The sequence below is a fragment of the Cherax quadricarinatus genome, chromosome 25 (assembly GCF_038502225.1).
Source record: "Cherax quadricarinatus isolate ZL_2023a chromosome 25, ASM3850222v1, whole genome shotgun sequence".
In the NCBI taxonomy this organism is placed as follows: domain Eukaryota; kingdom Metazoa; phylum Arthropoda; class Malacostraca; order Decapoda; family Parastacidae; genus Cherax; species Cherax quadricarinatus.
Window position 1 is genome coordinate 26,635,026 of NC_091316.1, and position 18,813 is coordinate 26,653,838.

General features: G+C 41.3%; 1 protein-coding gene across 1 annotated transcript in view; it reads right to left on the reverse strand.

The window, feature by feature from the left end:
• LOC128689928 (aminopeptidase N-like) overlaps nt 1–18,813 on the reverse strand; it is a 159,064-nt gene that overhangs the window by 115,705 nt on the left and 24,546 nt on the right. The window contains exons 2-3 of the mRNA XM_070088674.1: nt 16,290–16,514; nt 12,879–13,084 (exon numbers count right to left, since the gene is read on the reverse strand). Of these exons, the coding sequence (XP_069944775.1) occupies nt 12,879–13,084; nt 16,290–16,514 (431 nt within the window). The remainder of the gene's footprint in view (nt 1–12,878; nt 13,085–16,289; nt 16,515–18,813) is intronic.

An 18,813-nucleotide genomic window follows, 5' to 3' on the forward strand; every position in this document is an offset into this window, starting at 1 on the left:
CACGCGAGATGTATACACTGAGAGCAGCATTGAATATACATTTGGAAGGCTGTATATCTGATGATATAATATAAAGAGTTTATTTCAATCTCAATGTCAGGAATTAAGGTAATGGTGAGAGGAGGCGTAAGGATAATGAGAACCCATCACCAACCTCATTTAACTGATAATTGCTACACGAGAGGAATATTCTAACAGCCTCAAGGAAAAATACTGAGATTTCTTTTTTGAGGGCTTTTCATTTACTTCTAAGAGACTATTGGTCCTCACATTTATATTAATGCAACCACGGACAAGTGGTTTTAAAGACAATCAGAAACTGTGGCTAGCCGGGGATCGAACCAGTGTTACTTTAGCCTGCCTAATAGGAAGCAAGTCAAAATTCACGACGCTCTAACTACTGATCCATCAATCCTATTGATGGCTTAGTGGCCATCAATATATACAGTGCCTGCAAAAAAATCTTTACATGTCCAACACAAAAAACAGTCTATACACGAAATTTTGGTGCATACAGTTCACTCGCGTTTCCGCCATAGGAAAAGTGTGATGACATAGTGTACTGGAGCCCGTCTTACTCCATTGTTCCCCACCATGCTCCCCTCAAGGAAGGTTCCTTGATGTTGGTGAGGGGCTCTTGATTTAGGGAATTGGATCTGTGCTCCAGTTCCCCAAATTAAGCCTGAATGCCTTCCACATCCCCCCCCAGGCGCTGTATAATCCTCCGGGTTTAGCGCTTCCCCCTTGATTGTAATAATAATAATAATAATCCCCACCATGCTACGCTTCAGTGCTCTGCCAGAGCTCGGTGAGGAAGTTTGTTGTTACTTTGTTCCTCAGTGCCCCTTTGTTCACTCTACCACGAACTTTGTCACGCTATATCTTCGCTCCAAGTGGTCAGAATGGATCGAATTAAAGTTTCAATTGCAGAGAAGAGCCATGCACTCACCCTATTAGAGCAAAGTATGTCTGTGATATGCATAGCCGCAGACCTGAAGGCGACGAGGATCAATTTACAACCTCAAGAGAGCAGCTGCTTCACTCCCGCCTGGCTTTTTCTTGAGGTCTGTGGCTGTTAGATTTCTCTTCGCACAGACAAGATCCCGAAGAGGGAAGTGTTATCAGATCCTGCCGTAACAGCTGCAGACCTCAAGAAAAAGACAGTTGTGAGTGTTGTACTCGCTACCCAAGGACACACGATCGTGTAGATGACTCTAGGCTAATTTCATTCTAGTCCCTGTTTGGTGTACTAGTTCAACGAGCAATATTTTATATTATTGTGACCAGGAACGAGTAGTATTGATCAATAACAACACTGCACTAGCCAAGGACTCGAACCCATGCTGCTTTGGATCGCATGGTCCAGTGGATTAGGGCGTCATGTGTTTTCACCCACCATGAGGCAGGCCAAAGCAGCATGGGTTCGAGTCCTTGGCTAGTGCAGTGTTGTTATATTTATTTTTTTTATTATTACACTGGCCGATTCCCACCAAGGCAGGGTGGCCCGAAAAAGAAAAACTTTCACCATCATTCACTCCATCACTGTCTTGCCAGAAGGGTGCTTTACACTACAGTTTTTAAACTGCAACATTAACACCCCTCCTTCAGAGTGCAGGCACTGTACTTCTCATCTCCAGGACTCAAGTTCGGCCTGCCGGTTTCCCTGAATCCCTTCATAAATGTTACTTTGCTTACACTCCAACAGCACGTCAAGTATTAAAAACCATTTGTCTCCATTCACTCCTATCAAACACGCTCACGCATGCCTGCTGGAAGTCCAAGCCCCTCGCACACAAAACCTCCTTTACCCCGTCCCTCCAACCTTTCCTAGGCAGACCCCTACCCCGCCTTCCTTCCACTACAGACTGATACACTCTTGAAGTCACTCTGTTTCGCTCCATTCTCTCTACATGTCCAAACCACCTCAACAACCCTTCCTCAGCCTTCTGGACAACAGTTTAGGTAATCCCGCACCTCCTCCTAACTTCCAAACTACGAATTCTCTGCATTATATTCACACCACACATTGCCCTCAGACATGACATGTTAAAAGCAGGTGGGGATATAGTTTTGGAGTGGTTGGTGCAATTATTTAATAAATGTATGGAAGAGGGTAAGGTACCTAGGGATTGGCAGAGAGCATGCATAGTTCCTTTGTATAAAAGCAAAGGGGACAAAAGAGAGTGCAAAAATTATAGGGGGATAAGTCTGTTGAGTATACCTGGTAAAGTGTATGGTAGAGTTATTATTGAAAGAATTAAGAGTAAGACGGAGAATAGGATAGCAGATGAACAAGGAGGCTTTAGGAAAGGTAGGGGGTGTGTGGACCAGGTGTTTACAGTGAAACATATAAGTGAACAGTATTTAGATAAGGCTAAAGAGGTCTTTGTGGCATTTATGGATTTGGAAAAGGCGTATGACAGGGTGGATAGGGGGGCAATGTGGCAGATGTTGAAGGTGTATGGTGTAGGAGGTAGGTTACTGAAAGCAGTGAAGAGTTTTTACGAGGATAGTGATAGGAGTATGTAGGAAAGAGGGAAATTATTTCCCAGTAAAAGTAGGCCTTAGACAAGGATGTGTGATGTCACCGTGGTTGTTTAATATATTTATAGATGGGGTTGTAAGAGAAGTAAATGCGAGGGTCTTGGCAAGAGGCGTGGAGTTAAAAGATAAAGAATCACACATAAAGTGGGAGTTGTCACAGTTGCTCTTTGCTGATGACACTGTGCTCTTGGGAGATTCTGAAGAGAAGTTGCAGAGATTGGTGGATGAATTTGGTAGGGTGTGCAAAAGAAGAAAATTAAAAGTGAATACAGGAAAGAGTAAGGTTATGAGGATAACAAAAAGATTGGGTGATGAGGGATTGGATATCAGATTGGAGGGAGAGAGTATGGAGGAGGTGAATGTATTCAGATATTTGGGAGTGGACGTGTCAGCGGATGGGTCTATGAAAGATGAGGTGAATCATAGAATTGATGAGGGGAAAAGGGTGAGTGGTGCACTTAGGAGTCTGTGGAGACAAAGAACTTTGTCCTTGGAGGTAAAAAGGGGAATGTATGAGAGTATAGTTTTACCAACGCTCTTATATGGGTGTGAAGCATGGGTGATGAATGTTGCAGCGAGAAGGCTGGAGGCAGTGGAGATGTTGTTTTATATATATATATATATATATATATATATATATATATATATATATATATATATATATATATATATATATATATATATATATATATATATATATATATATATATATATATATATATATATATATATATATATATATATATATATATATATATATATATATATTTATATATATATATATATATTCAACAGAGCTGCGGGTTGGCCAGGACTCAATCCTTCGTTTCCATGCCTGGCCATATGAGAACTGAACAAAGATTATATCACTCAGTCCTGGCTAAGCCGCAGTTCTGTTAATGATTCAATGTCACTTGTTTCGTGATTTCATTAATATATAGACTGCTCGTATGGGCTGGCACCCCAAACAGGATGAGGCTGAAATTAGTCTCTGATCACGTATGTCTTTGCATCAGGGAAAATACGCTTTAGTACTGCTGAGCGCCTGGTGTTTATGGATTGTTCACAGTTCCTTGATAATGTGAAAAGTCACGAATGCGCTTGGAATTTCACTACTTTTTCTAGTGGCAAATAAGTAAATATGTTGAACAACCATGGTAACACATATCCCTGTGAAAAGCCTACTTTTACTCTTTCCTATATACTCTAACCTGAGCCTCACTATCCTCGTAAAAACTCTTCACTGCTTTCAGTAACCTACCACCTGTTCCATACATTTGCAACATCTGCCACATTGTTCCTGTGTTCACCCTATCATATGTTTTTTCCAAATCCATAAATGCAATAAAAACCACTTTACCCTTATCTAAATACTGCTCACCTACATATTTCACTGTAAACACTTGGTCTACACACCCCCTACTCTTCCTAAAGCCTCCTTGTTCATCTGTTATCCTGCTCTCTGTCTTACTTTTAATTCTTTCAATAATAACTCTACCATATACTCAACAGGCTCATTACCCGTATAATTTTTGCACCCTTTTGTCCCCTTTGCTTTTATACAAAGAAATTATACATGCTCTCTGCCAGTTCAGAACTATATCCCCACCTGCTTTTGCCATTATAGTCTTCATTCTTTTTATTCTACCCACTGAGTCACGCACCTTCCCCACACTCATAACTGGCTCTTCCTCACTCCTACAATGCAGGAAATTACCGCTTCCCTATATTCACCAACATTAAACAGTTCCTCAAAATATTCCCTCCGTCTTCCCGATACTTCCAGCTCTCCATCTAATAACTCTCCTCTCCTATTTTTTAACAGTAAAATCCATTAGTTCCCATGGCTTTCTTATTAATCTCACTTCAAAACTTTTTTTCTCAGCAAAATTTGTCTATAGCATCTCACCCACTCTCTCATTTGCTCTACATTTACATTCCTTCACGACTCTCTGAACCCCACTTTTTCTCTCCATATATTCCTCCCTCCTTTCATCACTTTTATTTTGTAAAAACCTCTCATATGCTAGATTTTTCTCTCTTTACCTCATCATTCCACCTGTCGCTCTTCCCTCCCGCACCCACTTGCCTGTAACCACAAACTTCTGCAGAACACTCTAACACTATATTGTTAAATCTACCCTGTACCTCTTCAACATCATTGCCTATACTCTCACTACACCATCTTCCTTTCAGTACTTGTTTATATCTTGCCCCAACTGCCTTCTCCTTTAGTTTATATATCTTTCTTCTTTCAACACACCGGCCGTATCCCACCGAGGCAGGGTGGCCCAAAAGGAAAAACGAAAGTTTCTTCTTTCAAACTTAGTAATATCTACAGGAGAAGGGGGTTACTAACCCATTGCTCCTGGCATTTTAGTCGCCTCTTAGGACACGCATGGCTTACGGAGGAAGAATTCTGTTCCACTTCCCCATGGAGATAAGAGGAAATAAGCAATAACAAGAACTAGAAAGAAAATAGAAGAAAACCCAGAGGGGTATGTATATATATGCTTGTATATGTATGTGTAGTGTGACCTAAGTGTAAGTAGATGTAGCAAGATGTACCTGAAATCTTGCATGTTTATGAGACAGAAAAAAGACACCAGCAATCCTACCATCATGTAAAACAATTACAGGTTTCCGTTTTATACTCACTTGACAGGACGGTAGTACCTCCCTGGGCGATTGCTGTCTGCCAACCTACTACCTACAATATATATATATATATATATATATATATATATATATATATATATATATATATATATATAAACACTGATCTCTGGCTGAAGGAGACTCGAACCTACGAACCTTAGGACAAGGTACGCAGTGCTTTACCAATCTACCCACACTGGGCAATACCTTGGCGTGTAGCTTGCGCTACACGTTTGATCCAAGGCAGCCAGCTTTCAGGGAGAAGGCTTACAGCTTTTCATCTCATCCCCTGCATGCATCAGCCTTACTAGAGATTTGAACAATGCAAGGAATTCGGGAGAGCAGGCGAAAATATATATATATATATATATATATATATATATATATATATATATATATATATATATATATATATATCATTTAAGTGTTATACATCGATACTTAAAAGATGAGCAAAATACTGAATGGTTTTTAACCTTTCTGGAACTAAAAAATTATACCTAGTCATGGCCCAGGCAGCAGCAACAACGACTGCTCCTATATCTTTGCCATTCCCTGGGCCGATTCCAGGTCTAGTGATGACCTAATTGCAAGTACTACTGCAACAACATACAAGGAACTTACAGTGAGAAGAAAACTGTCGGTGACGACAACGAAATGCACCATATATGACCAAAGGAGGGACACCGGCATTCAAATATCAGACCTGCTAGCAGACGTACAACTAGACAAGCGACGTTTTCCACAACACTGAAGTACCTGACCTCCATATCAACTGCACCAGTGTTCAATAGGAAGACAACATAGCGGAAAACCTAACAACAAAACTCCAAGGAAACTGACAAGTCTGAGGTGAAGGTTTTTTTTCTCTGGGAAGGAAGTGATCATTTAAACATGGTTGACTGGCATTCAAACACCAGTTGCTACCAGATGCACTACTAGCGAAGCGACGTTCTGAACTATACTGACAGTAGCTGACCATCATATCAACTGCAACAGTGTTAAAGGGAGGGAAACACAGAATATACCGCCAAATCTACGAAACAAAACTTCAAGGAAACTATCATGTTGTAGATGCGTTATTTCCCTCAGTGCCAAATCGAGGGAAGGAATAGTTAAACAGCCAAGGATTTTTTTTTTTAGAAGGTGATCTCCATATCAACTGGCCAGTGTACATTGGAAGGGAAGCATAGGAGAAAACGTCAAATGTAACGGCAAAACTCCAAAGAATCTGTCAGGGTGTAGTGACCATTTTTGCTCTCAGTGCTTTTAAATATGGCTGAAACATCACCTCTATGGTCAGGACAAGTCAACAACACCACAGCCCCGTTAAATGGGATTGAGGAGACAATGGATGGATAACGCCATTGATTAACACTTTTTTATCCTGCCAGGATGGAAATGAGTTAGAAGTGTGACAGATGAAGCCGGACTGTGAAGTGGAGTAAAGGGGGTTAGTGGAGTAAAGGGGTTAGTGGAGTAAAGGGGTTAGTGGAGTAAAGGGGGTTTGCGAAGGGGATAAGTGAGCAGTGAAGGGGGTTTGTGAAGTAAAATAACAAGAAATCTACTAGTAATCAGTGGTGATTGCTAGAGTAACTACTAGGCCATTGCTAGGTGACTGATAGCGATCAGTGGTTTCTTTTCTTTTTTAAAAAAAAAGGAAGACAATTCTTTAGTTGTGAAAGGATAATAAAAATGAGTGATGAGTGAACATGGCTGGCGTTAGAGGGGTACAGGCTGCCATAATTATATATATCTTTATCCTTCAATTCTCTGAAGAAGGAAATCAGTCATGGGGACTGGAAACTGTAAGCCTAGATGGCTAGTTTTTATAGTTGCCACCAGAGGGCAAGCCTGGTGGGCATGCCACTTCAACCCACATCACCCTGCCTCGCTCTCGCTTGGCATCCAGGCATCCTAGAGTCAACAAGGCCTACTCCTCTCTCATCAGAAAACATTGGTGACAGCAGTGGTCTCAGCAGTTGTATTGTCCTGGGAGAGAGAGGAAGGAAGAAGCATGAAGAAGTTGTCTTCACTTCATCAACTCATACAAGAAGCATCCATCTCTCAATGAGTTATTCTGATGTTGTGTCGGCAAGTTTCATAATTTAGACTCAGGATCTAGGCGGAAATTTCCTGAATTTTCTTCGAGAAATGTTCGTGGCGTCACTTGGAACTTCACAATGCCCCAAGCTATTTCTCAGTCATGTGTTCAGTGTCACCTGTATGTTGCTGCTGTTGTTTTCAGCTCATCACGGCTATTTCAGAAAGTCAGAGGTGGGTTTTGTGGTGATTTCGGCTTCCAGTGTGAGTGTTTCTCCCAGTGCTTGTGGGTGGGAGAGGAGGAAGCAGCCGGCTCCTCCCTCGCCTCGCTGTCTGGCATCAACTCGTGATGTCATCCCATGACATCCCTCACGACGTCACGCCTGACATCACATGATGTCACATCTAGTCTTCTAGTTTCACAGTGAGCAAATTGTTTCAGTATTGTTGAGAAGATTATGGAAAGGAATATGTCACATGTTAATTTCCTTTCAGTCGGTGTTCTTACATGTTCGTGTATTGTTCAGTGTCGATTTTTGCACAGAAAAGCACCATTTGCTAGTGCAAGCCATGTTGAACTGCATGTGCGGTAGGTGTGTACAATTTTCTGTGAGTCCTGATTAAGTGGTCTTGAGCCCAGCTGTGTGTGCAGACCACAGTATGGTCTGCACCCAGACCACTGTGTAGCACCCTCGTGTTCCACCACTTAGTGTTGACAGCTGACATTAGTCAGTCAAAACATTAGTTATGAGCGTCTGAGCCTCATAGTACAGAATGCTCTTATGTTCGTCGTTCGTAGATGCCCTGCTGAATCGTACTTGCTACGATTCCCCGTCGAGACTCGTTCCACTTCTCCTGATTGTCAGAGTGTAGTTATATGTAGAGAACCAGTCTGAGGATGCTTAGACTAACCTTTGCTATAACTCCAACTGTCAAGAGAATGACAGTCGTCCAGCTCCAGAAGCCCTGTCAGCAGGTAACTGCCTGCCTCGTGTCATGGCTTCAGTGAGCAGCCTGCACAAAGATGATGTCACTTTGACTGCTAGCCCGCTCACTCCAGTATGGTGTTACGACTCCCAGATGTTTTGCCTGAGTTGTCCCTTCCATGGCTCACTCCACACTCGCCGGCAGTGACAGCCCAAGCGACAGTACCAGTGGAGAAATGTCCTTCCGAGTCACTTGCCAGAAGAAGTCCTGTGCAGTTGCCGAGTACTGATGATGTCTCACTCGAGGGAACCAGCAGGTTGTGCCCCAGGATAAGTGACCCCTGCAACAGCTACCACGATGACTGCTTCACCGTTCCAGAGGAGACCTTACCCTGTTACGTCACAGCTCAGCCGCAGCGATGTCTCCTGTGTTGCAGTATCTGTCCAGACGCAGGAAGGTGTGCAGTGATGCCCATCGATGCTCACTGCCTTGGACCACGATGTTTTTTTTAGCACACCTCACTTTTTTTCTTCTCTCCCTGTAGGAAGTTTTTTTTCCATGTTGTCATATGTATATATATGTGTTTATTCTGTGTTCTGTGCCCTGTTCCTGTGAGAGAGAGACCAATTTTTTTTCAGCCAATCATGTGGAGAAATTTTCTCCAGGAGGGGGGTATCAGCCCCCTTCAGCCCCTTTCAGCCCTTTCAGCCCTGAGGGGCCCAGCCCTCTCAGAAGGGGCATCTTATTTACTGCTACAGCGAGTAATTGATCCCAGATGCAGTACCAGTATGCAACGTGTGGTGAAGCAACCGCCGCTCCGTGCAAGACTCCAGCGTTGCAAAGTGTGCTTTAATAAAAGACAGTCCATCTCTTCCGTTAGCAGGACAATTAAGGAAAATCCTGCTCCCACTTTATTACCATGGTAAAGATAGTGGACATTGTTGTCTATGCTTAAGAAAGCAAGATTCAAGCATTCTGCTTTGCTTCATCGAGGAAGTGGCAAGGAAGCAAAAGGTACTAGGTCAGCTTTTCCTTTATGCTGGGGGCAGTGAGGGCGTAGTAGGCTGTGGCGTCTTCAGATTACTTTTGACTCTACTGAGAGTGACACTGACGCCAGGATAACCAACAAAGAACGATCTGTGTGTTAGTGTGAACGAAGTGTCTCACAAAACACGATAAACACTTACAGAGAAGTGTGATCAACTTCTTAGTGATATTGTGTGAACAATTATTGATGAACAGTGTAACAACGAGTGTTGCGATCCAACAGTGTAGTGCAAGATTCTTCAAAGAACACTATTCTTCAATCAACTCAACGGATATCCGGGTGTAATTACGGGTCAGATACATATACCCAGGTAAGTGTTCTAACTCGTGATGTACTACTATTGACTGCGCAGTTGAGTATAAAGTCGTGAGTTAGTCACTTATCATAAACCCCAGTGATATGCAGACTTTTGTGTCCACACAAGTAAGTTTGTCAGCCATCAGTGAATGAAATATGCTGACATAACACCCCCTAGGGGTAATTTATTGTTTACATAATATGATCATTTCAGCCCGTTGAGGAATGACTTCGACAGCTTCTCAAGACCTCGTCTGCAGGCGATGAGCTGTCTTTCTAAGTTAAGTTTTCCCTATACAAAATGTATAAACTTAGCTGGTAAAACCATTTTCTCAACAAATCATGATTGAGGACGACCATGGGTAGGTGGCCGAGCAAAACGTAGACTGTAAGCCTACATGGCTGGTTTTTATAGTTGCCACTAGAGGCCAAACCTGGTGGGCATTCCACTTCAACCCGCATCACCCTACCTCGCTCTCACTTGGCGTCCAGGCAGCCTAGAGTCAACAAGGCCTACTCCTCTCTCCCTCTCGGGCATGGCCCCCTACCTGGGGATGGGCAACTTAAACTGCCTGTGTACCCACAATTTTGCAAATAAAGCAAGAAGCCTCCAAAGCCTTATCATTCATTCCCATTACCAAGTAAATATGTAATCATTAGAAAACACCCTGGACAGTGAAAGCCCAACAGTTGCCATCCTACGAGAAACGTAAATGTCACTATCGCTGCAAAGTATGGCAACACCGCATACCCCCCCCCCAAAAAAAAAAAAAAAAAAATAGTGGCGCACAGCTCTTATAGTGGCACTACTAAGTGGCGATATCAAGACTAATCCAGGACCTCAAACTATGGTACAGGTGTAAAACAGACAGATAAGTGACTGTGATAATGACGGTCTAGTAACAAGGAATGATAACCTTAACTCTATATGTAATGCATACATAAGTCAATGTGAAACAATAGAACCATTCTTATTATCTCAGGCTCCACCAGACATACGTATACACTGTACTAAGGTAACAAAGAAGAACAGTAAATATACCTTATGTAAAATATGTAAGGGGCGGGTGCATAATGGATGTGAGTTCGATTAAGGTAATGATACCAGATTTCATTTTGTTTGGAACACGATAACGAGGTATGCCATGAAAAAATTAAAGTGGCAAATTGTTTTAATTCAATCTACACACCTGTCGCATCAACACTATTAAGAAAACTACCAGCTGCATCAGATACCTTTAACACAAATTCTGATGAGTTTAAAACATACTATACCAATGAAAGGGTAACCCCAAACAGTTGTCAACTAGTAAGTGTATCTCATGACTTATAAGTGCAAAAAGAACTAAGCAGGTTAAACCCAACTAAGAGCACCGGCCCAGATAACATCTCGTCTAAGTTCCTAAAAGATGGTACTTCTGAACTGACAATCCCCATTTCTCACATAATAAATGTGTCCATCATCACTAATATTGTACCGGAGGGGTTCAAGGAGGCCAAAGTTGCTCCCATCTTCAAGAAAAATATTAGGTCTGATGTCAGCAACTACAGGCCTGTTAGTATACTCAGTATAATATTCAGAATTCTAGAGAGGGCGGGGAACTCTCAAGTAGTTGAGTATCTAAATGACAACATTCTTCATTTTCGGGTTACCCTGCCTCGGTGGGAAACGGCCGTTGTGTTAATAAACATTATGTTTCGTTTCTTATTTTAAAAATCTGTATATACATTCTCCATAGGAATTGGAGATATGCTTTCCTTGGATCAGTCCAGATAACCTCCTATTTACAATACGCTGTATGACTTACATGTTTAGCTCTTTCCCAGGAGCATAATTATGACTCATTTCCTCTTGTATCCCAAGCAAATGTTTTTGCTTTGTGTTTCCCCATTACCGTTCAAGCAGCTAGGCTTTGCCTATTATAAATTTGTTTCTTGGAAAATACATCCTTCTTGATTCGCCAGTACTCTCCCGGCCTTGGTCTTTTTCAGATGGTGACCCTGCCGTGACTCCCTGTCGTGGGAGTGTCTCAGACCTATGTCTTCTATGAGAGGAGGTACAAGTACCTCCTCATCTTCTGGGACCAGCTGTCCCCAGGCCTAGCCCCATTCCCCGCCTTCACGGGGCTCGAAGGGACAAGCTGGGAAAAAACATGTTAACTCTGAGCCAGTATGCTGAATTTGAGTTTCATCTCTCTCATAGCACTTGTGGTTTTTTACACTTTAAAGAGTTTGTAATAAATCGTGTTTATAAATACATTATTTACTAAGCTAAAACAAAACTTTTAATGTTCCTTAAGTTTCATGAAATAAATAATAATCGTAATAAAGTTGGTAGAATTACCGACAATATGTAAAGTAAAAGGACACAAGTGCAACTAATGTGACATTTTATTGTGGCAACGTTTCGCTCTCCAGGAGCTTTATCAAGTCCATGTATTGATTGTAATGGCTTGATAAAGCTCCTGGAGAGCGAAACGTTGCCACAATAAAATGTCACATTAGTTGCACTTGTGTCCTTTTACTTTAAATAATAATCACTGGATGACCAATCAGGATTTTATGTGCGTCTTTCACAGACAGAATCCCAGAATTATGAAAAAGCATGTATGAACATAAGCAAAGAAAAATGGTCACAGAACATTCTTGTCTCCACTCATGGCGTTACTTTTATCACACAATATTAGTAATATGCTGAAATTTCCTAATATATATATATATATATATATATATATATATATATATATATATATATATATATATATATTGGCAGTTTGGAGGAATATATTGTGTATCTTTATATGTATATGCTTCTAAACTGTTGTATTCTGAGCACCTCTGCAAAAACAGTGATTATGTGTGAGTGTGGTGAAAGTGTTGAATGATGATGAAAGCATTTTCTTTTTGGGGATTTTCTTTCTTTTTTGGGTCACCCTGCCTCGGTGGAAGACGGCCGACTTGTTGAAGGAGCTGGAGGAAATTCATGATCTTTGATACATTGTGCCATTGTATTCATGTTTATGTTTTTTTCTGTAAATGTATTTTGTTTATTAATAAATGTTCACATAGAATAAAAAACATATAGGGGGTGGTAGGAGAAGAAAATATTCAAACAGCTCCGGGGAGAACCTTGAGTTTTCCCTGAGGTACGTTTATTGTCTTCTCTGAGGATGAGGGTCCCCATTCCAGCTATAGAGGTGATACTTCCCTATATATATATATATATATATATATATATATATATATATATATATATATATATATATATATATATATATATATATATATATATACCTAGAAATTTGAAATTTGTACTAATATTCTAAAAAAATAAAACAAAGTAGAGAAATTAGAGACGTACCTGTTATTACCTTGAGCATCAGTGTATTCTGAGCGATAGAAACCAACAAGTTTGTCATTAAGGTAACCTTGGAACTCCATGTGGAACTTGTAGGTCGTTGTGGGAAGCAAACTCTTCTCTAGATATGCTGTATACAACTGAAGTAAAGGATCAAAAGTCTGATTTAGAAGCTTCACCTGCTCACCCAACGTATCCTCAGCAACAACCTGGTAGATCAAAGAATCACAAGAACAAATTAGCGTATTCAGTATTCAAACGTGAAGGAATGTCTGAGGGATCATAATATCTCACTAAAAGTTACCATTGTTTAATATTATGTTAGCTAGTCGTACACTGCATTTTTTCTGTTATTTTTAACATCATGAATATCCGTATTATACATTGCATAATTTACTTTTATATTTTGACCTTTGTTCGTCTTTATCCTGGGTAAGGTATCCACTGATTGGCAGAGAGCATGCATAGTTCCTTTGTATAAAGGCAAAGGGGACAAAAGAAAGTGCAAAAATTATAGAGGAATAAGTCTGTTGAGTATACCTGGTAAAGTGTATGGTAGATTTATTATTAAAAGAATTATGAGTAAGACGGAGAACAGGATAGCAGATGAACAAGGAGGCTTTAGGAAAGGTAGGGGGTGTGTGGACCAAGTTTTTACAGTGAAACATAAATGTGAACAGTATTTAGATAAGAGTAAAGAGATTTTATGGGATTTATGTATTTGGAAAGTGCGTATGACAGGGTGGATAGGAGGGCAATGTGGCAAATGTTGCAAATGTATGGAAGAGGAGGTAGGTTACTGAAAGCAGTGAAGAGTTTTTACGAAAACAATGAGGCTCAAGTTATTGTATGTAGGAGAGAGGGAAATTAATTCCCAGTAAAAGTAGGCCTTAGACAAGGATGTGTGATGTCATGGTGGTTGTTCAATATATTTATAGATGGGGTTGTAAGAGGAGTGAATGCTAGGGTCTTGGCAAGAGGTGTGGAGTTAAAAGATAATCTAACACAAAGTGGGAGTTGTCACAGTTGTTCTTTGCTGATAATACTGTGCTTTTGTGGAGATTCTGAAGAGAAGTTGCAGAAGTTGGTGGATAAGTTTGGTAGGTTATGTAAAAGAAGAAAATTAAAAGTGAATATAGGAAAGAGTAAGATGATGAGGATGAAAAAAATAGGTGATGAAAGATCAGATATCAGATTGGAGGGAGAGAGTATGGACGAGGTGAATGTATTCAGATATTTAGAAGTGGACGTGAAAGATGAGGTGAATCATAGAACTGATAAGGGGAAAAAGGCGAGTGACACACTTAGGAGTCTGTGGAGACAAAGAACTTTGTCCATGGAAGCAAAGAGGGGAATGTATGAGAGTATAGTTATGCCAATGCTCTTTTATGGGTGTGAAACATGGATGGTGAAAGTTACAAGGAGAAGGCTGGAAGCAGTGGAGATGTCATGCCTGAGAGAACATAAGAACATAAGAAAGAAGGAACACTGCAACAGGCCTACTGACCCATGTGGAGCAGGTCCATGTCCCCCACACCCGGATTAGCCCAATGACCCGCCCTGTCTGGTCACATTCACTCAAGGAAAGAGCACGGCACCAGACCCAGCAACACAAGCTAGTCAGGTCCAACTCACACCCACCCAGACCCACTCATGTATTTATCTAACCTATTTTTAAAACTACACAACGTTTTAGCCTCTATAACTGTACTCGGGAGTTTATTCCGCTCGTCCACAACTCTATTACCAAATCAATGCTTTCCTATATCCTTCCTGAATCTGAATTTTTCCAACTTGAAACCATTGCTACAAGTCCTGTCTTGGCTGGAAATTTTCAGCACGCTACTTACATCCCCTTTATTTATTCCTGTTTTCCATTTATACACCTCGATCATATCCCCCCCCCCTAATTCTACGCCTTTCGAGAGAGTGCAGATTCAGGGCCCTCAGGGATCAACGTTGTCATCCTCCTCTGTACGTTTTCCAGAGCATTTATATCCATTCTGCAATATGGTGACCAGAGCTGAGCAGCATAGTCTAAATGGGGTCTAACCAAGGATATACAGAGTTGAAGAACAACCTGAGGACTTCTATTATTTATACTTCTAGATATGAAGCCAAGAATTCTGTTAGCTTTATTGCGAACACTAATGCACTGTTGTCTTGGTTTTAAATTACTGCTAACTAGAACTCCTAAATCCTTTTCGCAATCAGTAGTATTAAGATCTACATTATTTAGTTTATATGTCGCATGGTTATTTTCCTGTCCAAGATTTAGAATTTTGCATTTGTCTATATTAAACTGCATCTGCCACTTCTCCGACCATTGTATCAGTCTATTCAAATCATCCTGGAGTGCTCTAATGTCCTCATTAGAATGAATTGGACGGCCCATTTTGGTGTCATCAGCAAATTTGCTTATGTCGCTATTTATTCCCTCATCTATGTGGTTTATGTAAATTGTGAACAACAACGGGCCCAACACTGACGCCTGCGGAACACAGCTTGTGACGTGCCACCATTCTGATTTCTCCCCATTTATGCAAACTCTCTGCTGCCTATTTGTCAGCCATGCCTCTACCCAGGAAAAAATTTCTCCTCCTATTCCGTGTGCCCTAAGTTTCCTCAATAGCCTCTGGTGTGGAACTCTATCGAAAGCCTTACTGAAGTCCATATACACAATATCACATTCATTACCATGATCTACCTCCTCAAACATCTTAGTGAAAAAAGTTAGTAAATTCGTAAGACAGGGACGCCCATTTGTAAAACCGTGTTGAGATTCATTAATCAATCTATGCCTATCAAGAGAATTCGTAGTTTGGAAAATAGGAGGAGGTGCGGGATTACCAAAACTATTATACAGAGGGCTGAGTAAGGGTTGTGGAGGTGGTTCAGACATGTAGAGAGAATGGGACAAAACAGAATGACTTTGAGAGTGTATAAATCTGTAGTGGAGTGAAGGCAAGGTAGGGGTCGGCCTAGGAAAGGTTGGAGGGAATGGGTAAAGGAGGTTTTGTGTGCGAGGGGCTTGGACTTCCAGCATGCATGCGTGAGCATGTTAGATAGAAGCGAATGGAGACAAATGGTTATTAGGACTTGACGTGCTGTTGTGAGTAAGGTAATATTTATGAAGAGGTTATGGGAAACCTGCAGGCTGGACTTGAGTCCTGGAGATGGGAAGTACAGTGTCTAGACTCTGAAGGAGGGGTGTTAATGTTGCAGTTTTTAACTGGAGTGTAAGCGCACCTCTGGCAAGACAGTGATGGAGTGAATGATGATAAAGTTTTTGTTTTTCGGGCCACCCTTCCTTGGTGGGAGACGGCCGATGTAATAATTAAAAAAAAAATAGTATTACAAAAAATGAAAAGCAAAACTTGTCATTAACGGGCGGTTTGAGATATTCATAATTACCTTGACTGATTCATTCTTGGTGATGATGTCGGCCATGTTGAGGATAATTTTATCTGAAGGCTCGAGAACCTCGAGACGAATATCAATCGCACCATGAATGCTGAAATTACCGTTGATGAAGGGTTGTAATCTGAGAGTGTAGTGGAGAGGACGCAGGGAGGTTGGCAGGCGGGCTGGGTTAGAACTCTGTGACGTTGTCGGTACTTCCCTTTCTGGCTCTTTATTCTGAAACAGAACGAAATTAAAAACATTAAAATTTTCACTTCAAATATGATTAAGGCTTAATAAATCTTTGGAACATTATCATGAAACTATTGCTCATTTAATGTCAAATTTATTGATTTAATTTGGTGGTAAATATACCAACATGTCACAGGTTTCCCAAAAATGAGGTACCAAGACAATAATATAACTGTTGGATGAGACGGGAGAGGGAGAGAGAGAGAGAGAGAGAGAGAGAGAGAGAGAGAGAGAGAGAGAGAGAGAGAGAGAGAGAGAGAGAGAGAGAGAGAGATAGATAGATAGATAGATAGATAGATAGATAGATATAGAGAGAGAGATAGAGAGAGCTATGACTTGACTCCTGCAACCAAAAATAGGTGAGTTCACACACACACACACACACACACACACACACACACACACACACACAGGCACAAGAAGACAGATATGCAGCATTAAACTACGGACCAGTATCACTGACATGCATAGTAGGCAAAGTCAAGGAGGATAAGATTATCAGGAGAAGAGTGGTGGAGCTTATAGAAAGGAATGAGCTCATCTACGACAACCAGCATTGATTCAAGGACGGGAAATCCTGTCACAAACTTACTAGAGTTCGATGACAAGGTGACTGCAGTAAGATAAGAGAGTGAGGTGGGTAATTAGCATTTTCTTGGACTATAAAAAGGCTTTTGACACGGTCCTTCAGCAAACACTGAAGGACTTGGCAGGTATAATAGGAAAGGCACTGCAATGGATCAGAGAATACTTTACAGGAAGGCAATAGCGAGTCATGGTACGTGACGAGGTGTCGGAGTGGGCGCCTGTGACTAGCGGGGTTCCACAGGGTCAGTTCTAGAACAGGTGTTGTTTCTGATGTAAGTGAATGACATGATGGAAGGAATAGACTCAGAAGTGTCTCTGTTTAGAGATAATGTGAAGTTAATGAGGAGAATTCGGTCGGAGGAGGACCAGGCAGAACTATAAAGGGATCTGGACAGGTTATAAGCCTGGTCTAGCAACTGGCTCCTGGAGGTCAACCTTGCCAAGCGCAAAGTCGTGAAGATTGGGGAAGGTCAAAGACGATCGCAGACAGAATACAGCCTAGGGAACCAAAGACTACAAAACCTCACTTAAGGAAAAAGATCTTGGGGTGAGTATAATACCGAACATATCTCCTGAGGTGCACATCAACCAAATAACTGCTGCAATATATGGGCGAGCAGCAAACCTAAGAAATAGCTTTCTGACATATCAGTAAGGAGTTGTTCGGGACTCTGTACAAAGTGTACGTCAGGTCTATACTAGAGTATGCAGCACCAGGTTAGAACCCACACCTGGGAAAAGCGTTTGCAGTGAGACTAGTCCCAGACTACGGGGCATGTCCTGTGAGGAGAGGTTAACGAAAATTGACCTTACAACATTGGAGGACAGGAGGGACAGGCGGGGGGACATGATAACATGTAAAATAGTGAGAGGAATCGACAAGGTGGACAGAGATAAGATATGGGACACGGTGACAAGGGGTCACAATTGGAAGTTGAAGACTCAAATGAGTCACAGAGATGTTAGGAGGTATTTCTTCAGTCACAGAGTAGTCAGGCAGTGAAATAGTCTGGAAAGTGAGGTGGAGATAGGATCCATACATAGCTTGAAGAAGAGGTATGATAAAGCTCACAGAGCAGGGAGTGACCCAGTAATGAATTCTGAAGAGGCGGGGCCAGGAGCTATGAATCGACCCCTACAACCACAATTTGGTGAGTACACAGACGCTCATTCACAAGTTTGCACGCTCATATGATAAATATAATCTTTATTCAAGGAAGGAGCTCTGAATCGACCCTTGCAGCCACAAATAGGTGAGTACACAAACACAAACAGAACCATCTATACACAGGAAGGGCAGGGACTAAAGGTTTGCCACCAGTAAGCAGCAGTCCGTAGATATTATTGTATCTAACCACTAAATCCGAGGAATGCAGAAATGGGATCCCACAAATCAGGAAGAAGAGGAAGAGAGCTAAAGAGAAATGGTCTGATAAGGAACTCTTAAAATGAGGGCTAAGGTGTAAGATAGAACAAGAGTGAGAAAAAAGTTTTGCAAATGATGGAGAAGGTAAAGAATAGAAAAGATGGGCTACAGCTTCTGAGGCAAATATACAAAGCCTGGGAGAGGATCTGAATGAGCTGAAGATTGAACTGGAGGTGATTAAGGAATAGGTAATGAGATGGGAGCAGAAATGGTAACAGCAGGTGAGGTGACTGAAGGAAGAGAAGGAGCAAAGAAGACCATTGTGTAAAT